This window comes from Protomyctophum parallelum (genome assembly GCF_964188405.1).
Source record: "Protomyctophum parallelum genome assembly, chromosome: 7".
NCBI lineage: Eukaryota > Metazoa > Chordata > Actinopteri > Myctophiformes > Myctophidae > Protomyctophum > Protomyctophum parallelum.
Window position 1 is genome coordinate 22,610,146 of NC_139705.1, and position 6,488 is coordinate 22,616,633.

Sequence of the window (6,488 nt, forward strand, 5' to 3'; positions counted from 1 at the left end):
GACTCTGAACCGGACCCAGATGCACAATGCCGGCTTCGGGCCGCTCACAGACCTGGTGTTTGCCTTCGCTGGCCAGCTCCTGCCCCTGGAGATGGACGACACAGAGACTGGCCTTCTCAGCGCCATCTGCCTCATCTGTGGAGGTACTTCAGCCCAGTGTTATGACGAGGCTGGCGTACTTCAAATATTTTCTTATTTCAAACTAAGCCTACGAAAGGAGCTAAACTCAAATATTTGGTCCATCTATTCAACACCATATTCCTCATATCCACAAGTCACTGTCTAAAAACTGTTAAAATAAGCCACAGAGTTGTACCGCTGCATTGGTCAGCATAATTCTTAATTGCAGTGAACATGAACATTTTACTTTATTGACAGCAATCTATTTTTTCCAGTCTCTGTATTCCCATCCGAGCATGCCTTCTTTACACTCCAGTCATCCTTAAAGGTAGACTGAAAAAGCAATCGCCGTCACCTCATACAGTTGTTCCAGGAAACAGCACAATGCCTGTGCTCATTGCAACGATGAATTATGCTGAGCAAAGCAACACTGCCGCTCTGGGACCCGTTTTTAACTCTTTTGTTTTAACAATGGACTTCAATATGACTTCCTGATATGAGCTACTTGGCAAGCTACATGGTTTTGGCAAGACAGACCATACTTACATAACCTTTATTTAACCAGTAAAAATACATTGAGACAAAGTCTCTTTTACAAGTATGCACTGGCCAAGAGGCGTACAGTACATATGGACAGCAGGACAAAAGAAATAAAGTACTGACTACTCCAGTGAGAGTGAAGTTTGGAAGTAATAAAAATGGCAATAAAACACTGATAAGAAACATTTATATAAATAGCTACAATCTCGCAATGCGCCACGTTTGACATTATGTTGTGAGCTTGTAGATGCTATTTTCGCAGAACGTTCACTCCCCCAGAATAGGAACGCTAAAGTGGTTCATGTTGATGTTGTTACACATCTGTGTTTGTGTGGTAATAATCGGATTTTCACTTACTGAGATAATTGATTCATTTCCTTTTTCCATAAGGGTATGTGCATGACATCATCATCATCATCATACCCGGAAGTTAATGCAGGAGCGCTTACTGATTGACTAAAAATCACATCTGTGTAGTGAGGGGCGCTCTTATCATCATACATCATCTCATTCCGGCCAATCACAATTTGCGTCGTCACTTTTGTCTTCAATGTTTGTGTTTTCACAAAAACTCAAAACTGGCCATTCATTGTCAATGGCATTCAATGTTTGTGTTGGGACAATGTTTGTGTTTACGGAAAACCCTCAAAGCTGGACATAGGAGGTGCTAGCACCCCTCAAAAGCATACTTTCTGGCCTTGTCAGCCCATACATCCAAACAGAACAGTCCTGATTGCATTAAACAACGTTAAACAACATTAAACTGACTTTGGCACTCACTTTGCCACTTGATTTGCCACTCACTTTATGCATGCGCATATACCCTCTATTCCAGGGGTGTCAAACTGGCGATCCTACAGAATAGAGTCTATTCTGTAGTTCTTATAACCTCATACCATGTGTGGCCAGTAATGTGTCATTGTATGTATTCTGTATATCAAAGGAAGCCCAGGGGTTCAAAATGGCCCCCAGCTAAACGATTGAACCACATTTTTTTACCTTTATTGCTCTGTAACTTGAAGAGTGTGCAGATGGTTCCATCTTGGGATGCCTAATGCATTCCAAACTGGTGGTCCATTCAATTAAAACGTTCGAGAACACATGCACACACACACACACACACACACACACACACACACACACACACACACACACACACACACACACACACACACACACGTGCATATGTAAAACCATAATATATATGGTTCTCCCTCACAGATCGCATGGACCTGGAGGAACCGCAGAAGGTGGATAAGCTGCAGGAACCTCTACTCGAGGCCCTGAAGATCTACGCCCGCCGTCGTCGCCCCAACAAACCTCACATGTTCCCTCGCATGCTGATGAAGATCACCGACCTCAGGGGCATCAGCACCAAAGGTCCGTACCATGCCTTCATGTTGGAAGATGAATCAGTTCACCGCTTACACCCTCAATTAACCTCAATTAAACCCTATTTTGTAGATCTGACCAGGGGGTCCCCAGCTAAATTAGTTAACCACTTTAACCATATTATTTTATATCTTGGCTATTCAGACAAAAATGTTTAAAAAAAGCGGAGCTTCCCTTTATCTTTTTCTTTATACCGTGGCTATTCAAAAATAGCAGATAAACAAACTCAAAGTGTAAATCTTTGAACGTGTGAAAGGTCCCTGCCGCAAAATATTTTCAGATGGGGGTCCGCAGCCAAATACATATCATTTTGGGACGTCCTTGGCATGGTAAAAGTCACTGCTATAGACTAGAGGGTTAACGTGGTGTCTTTCTCCCCCCAGGCGCGGAGAGAGCCATCACCCTGAAGATGGAGATCCCCGGGCCCATGCCTCCTCTGATCCGGGAGATGCTGGAGAACCCCGAGGCCTTCGAAGACCAGACGGAGAAGGAGCAGAGCCCGACACCGCCGCCTCCCCCGCCGCCCCCCTCCTCCTCCTCCTCCTCCTCCTCTTCCGGGGGCGCGCCGCCCCCCGCCATGAAGCAGGAGGCGGAGGACGAGGACGACAGCTGGGCTACGGAGAACGGCAGCGAGCCCAGCCCGGAGGAGGAGGACGAGGAGGAGGAGGAGGAGGACGCGGGCGACGAGGAGCGGGACAGGGCCTCGGACAGTGACGGCGAGACCTGGGGCGTGCTGGACGCCATCGACGGTGCCCGGAAGAGTCACGCGGGCAGGGCGCAGTGAGGAGGAGGAGCATCCTGGTTACACACATTGCAGTGCACATAACACACGTTACTGTACGACCGTACTACATACAATACATACACCACACTATCATATTCCATTATGCAGTACATGTCGTGTTGTTGTTGTTGTTTCTGTCGGGGCAGAAACCTTGTAATCTTTTGAGATTTCAACTTTTATTTTTTAATTTTTGTAAATGAACACAAAGCTTCCGATCTATAAGCTTCAAAAGTTTTGCTATTTAAAAAAAAAACTATACATTTTGAAGGTGAAAGTTGTTAATACTTTTATGCATTGGCTAAATAATTCATAAAACCAATAGAAAGACTTAACAAGACCTTGTCACTAAATGATAATAGCTACAGTCAGTGGAGCCTTTGGAACATGCCGTTCTGTTTGACCGTTTCCTGAAAAGTTTTTTTTTGGGACGTACAACGGTTTCCACCTGACAGTAACGACGACATGCAAGTTCACTCGTGCATGCATGCAACACATGCACGCACGCACACACACACACACACACACACACACACACAAACACACAAACACACACAAGATGCTGGCCTTCCCCACACCCTGTGTCCCCTCTTCTTTCTCCTCACTGCACACCACCCTGACCTCCAAGGTGGAGCACAGCAGAGCCTTATCTGTACAGACTGGTGTAACTCAGGCCATGACATTATGGTCCATGACAAGTGACATGCAGACAGTCAGAGACACAACGTACAAGAGGAGAGACGACGAAACCACACAGACTCCTGACGTAAAGCCAACGTAAGAGGGAAGCTGCGTGACAAAAATAACTTGATCTCTTTGAGAAAGCAAAACTTATTTGTTTGTTTTATTGTTTGTTTTTTTACTATCTCATGTTTATATTTAGAGGAACAGCCAAAACAGACACCAGAACTGAACAGTTGTTTCCAACGGATACGCATAAAAAAGCACACTTTTAACAGGAAAAACAAAAGAATACAGGGCGAAACCAAACTGAGTATGCTAATCTTTATCTTTTTCTTTATTTTTTCTGTTATTGCTTTATGAATATTGTTTTAAACTTTTTCTTTACTTGATGTTTTTTTCCTCCCTTCAATTTATGAATAAGTCCATACATATCTATATACCATTATATTTTTTGTCTTATTTGTTATTCTGGTTTTATATATGATCTTTTTTTTTCTTTTTAACTTTCCTGAGAAGTTATTCACAGGGAAAGTAGGGTAATCAAAACTGGCTGGTTCTCCCTAACCAGCTACATTAAATAAGCTGGGGCTTTTTGGGCACTTTGGCTCACTGTAGATGTCAATGATAATCAACCCAGTAGAAGAATGTTGTGTTACAGTTACTCAACCAGTTTGTGTTATCAGGGAACTGGCATTATTCTGTTTTTCTCTCATTGCAAAATAGAAGAAGAAAAAAAGAAAAAAAAAGAAAAGAAAAATATGCTGTCGATGTGGGAAAAGTATCTTTGTGCCAAAGTTATCAAAAGTCATATTTGGAACATGAGTTTGACTACTGGCAGGGACCCTAGTCGTGTTACAGTGATCCTCACATCAGAGGACACACGCGCGTGCGCACACACATACACACACAAGTACGCACGCAAATGCACGCAAACGTGCGCACACACACATACACACAAACCCTCAGCTGTAACGGATTTGCCGAGCTGGCATTTAGTGCCTCGACAGACAGAGATTTACACTTGGCCATATATGTAGCACTTTTGAGATCCTGTTGTTAGCAAGGCACATGTACACTGAGTGTAAGGCCCACTGTCCAGCAGTTTATCCATAATAAGACACATACGTCGTAACTCGACAACAAACCTAAAAACGTATTGTTATACAATCAGACTTAGAGCACTCGCCCTGTCGTTGATGCCAGCAAAAACAAAACGATTAGAATGCAGACCCCATGCCTAGTCTACATAATAATCCGGTGGTTCTCAAAACTTGTTGATTTCAAGGACCCTCCAAATGGATATGCATCAGACTCAGCTTTTTGCTATCTCTGGGACCCCGATCTATACTGTAAAGTCCTCAGTGTTTGGTTAACTCTGAGAGTGTGCGACCTGAACCAAATGGAGCCTTAATACATACGGGTTCAACTATAGTTCCTTTTGCACACTCTCTGAGTGTAGGGTCCACACTGGGATCCCTGATGGGTTCCCGGACCCACCGTTGAGAACCACAATCAACCTGGAGAGATATCCACATATATACTGTACAGTACCTGCTAATTTATACGTATAAATTAGGGGCTTTTTTATTATGCATCGACAAAGAAGAAAGAAAGGTCACCGACAATTATGCAAACTTGAAAAAAAAGCAGGAATCTTTTACAATTATGGAAGACACCGTGGAATCAGACTCAGGGCTTTTTGGTAAGGACCAAACCATAGCTGCCCGTTCGTTGTGGCACGCTGGAAAAAAAAAGAATAAAAAAAAAGAGAAAAAAAGGCAATATTTATGTGTTATTATCTTGACTCAGTTTGATCAGCTTATTCCCTCTGTGTGTGTACATAGACAAAAAACAACTCTGGAAAAGAAAAAAAGCCTGGATGGGCAGTCTAGTCTGTCTAGTCTGTCTGTCTGTCTGCGGCATCACTGCGCCACCATCGCACTGGCATCCAGGCAGCAAACCTGCCTTCTCATCGCAAAACGACAAAGAAAAAAAAAGCAAAGAAAAAAAAAGCCATTAATTCATCTATCGACGTGTTCTCTTGTGTGTATCCTCTCTTCTTTGTAAAGAAGCTGATAGGTTGGGGTGGGAGGGGGGCGGGTGGGGGGGTTGGCGGGTTTTAACATGTTCTTATGTATCATTTCTCTTTTTATTGCCAAAATGTCTCAGTGGGTGATGATCAGTTGGGGAAAGTGCAGCTGATGCATTTTTTGCTGTCTCTCTTTGAAGCAATATGTAAGTAAAACTCAACCTGCAGCAATGAGAGGTTCTGTCGTGTGTGTGTGTGTGTGTGTGTGTGTGTGTGTGTGTGTGTGTGTGTGTGTGTGTGTGTGTGTGTGTGTGTGTGTGTGTGTGTGTGTGTGTGTGTGTGTGTGTGTGTGTGCGCGTGTGCGTGTGCGTGTGTGTGAGAGAGAGAGAGAGGGAGAGTGTGCGTGCTTCTGTGTGCTCTTTGACATGTCATTGGGTGAATGTTCTCATTTATGGTGCTGTCACAGACAGAACAGGTTGCAATGTGATGACTTCTCTCTCTCCATCTCTCTGCCTGCTGTCATGATGATGATGATGATGATGATGCAAGCAGAACATTGAGATGGTGTAGTTTTGGTGTTCTCTTTGGCCAAGATGTTGTCACCCCCTCCTCTGTTCATGTCAACTCTTGTCATACAAAGAAAAGCCATATAAACAGTAAGTAAGAGGCACAATAAATTACTTTTGTGAGTTTACTGGACGTTCTTTTTTTTTTCTTTCTGTCCCCATGAGGCACTTTACATCATAGATCTGAACAGTGGTTCCAAAACGTGTTCATGTCAAGGACCCCCAAATTGACACTCATTAGCCCATGGACCCCCATTTGAAAATATATGCCAGGGACCCCCATAAAAGAAGACTTTTACAGCTGTGATTCTCAACCCGTTTAATTTCAAGGACCCCCAGTTTGACATGCATATTAGTCTACGGGTCCCCATTTAAT

General features: G+C 43.6%; 1 protein-coding gene across 4 annotated transcripts in view; it reads left to right on the forward strand.

Annotated features, from left to right (window-relative positions):
- The window catches only part of rarga (retinoic acid receptor gamma a), a 64,518-nt gene extending 58,278 nt beyond the window's left edge, over positions 1-6,240 (forward strand). For all 4 annotated transcript variants that reach the window (XM_083769215.1, XM_083769216.1, XM_083769217.1 and 1 more), the window contains 3 exons: positions 1-143; positions 1,882-2,040; positions 2,436-6,240. The exon at positions 1-143 is cut by the window's left edge and continues 62 nt beyond it. In XM_083769215.1, coding sequence (XP_083625341.1) covers positions 1-143; positions 1,882-2,040; positions 2,436-2,836 — 703 coding nt within the window. In that variant the 3' untranslated portion in view covers positions 2,837-6,240. The remainder of the gene's footprint in view (positions 144-1,881; positions 2,041-2,435) is intronic.
- The last annotated feature ends 248 nt before the right edge of the window (positions 6,241-6,488 follow it).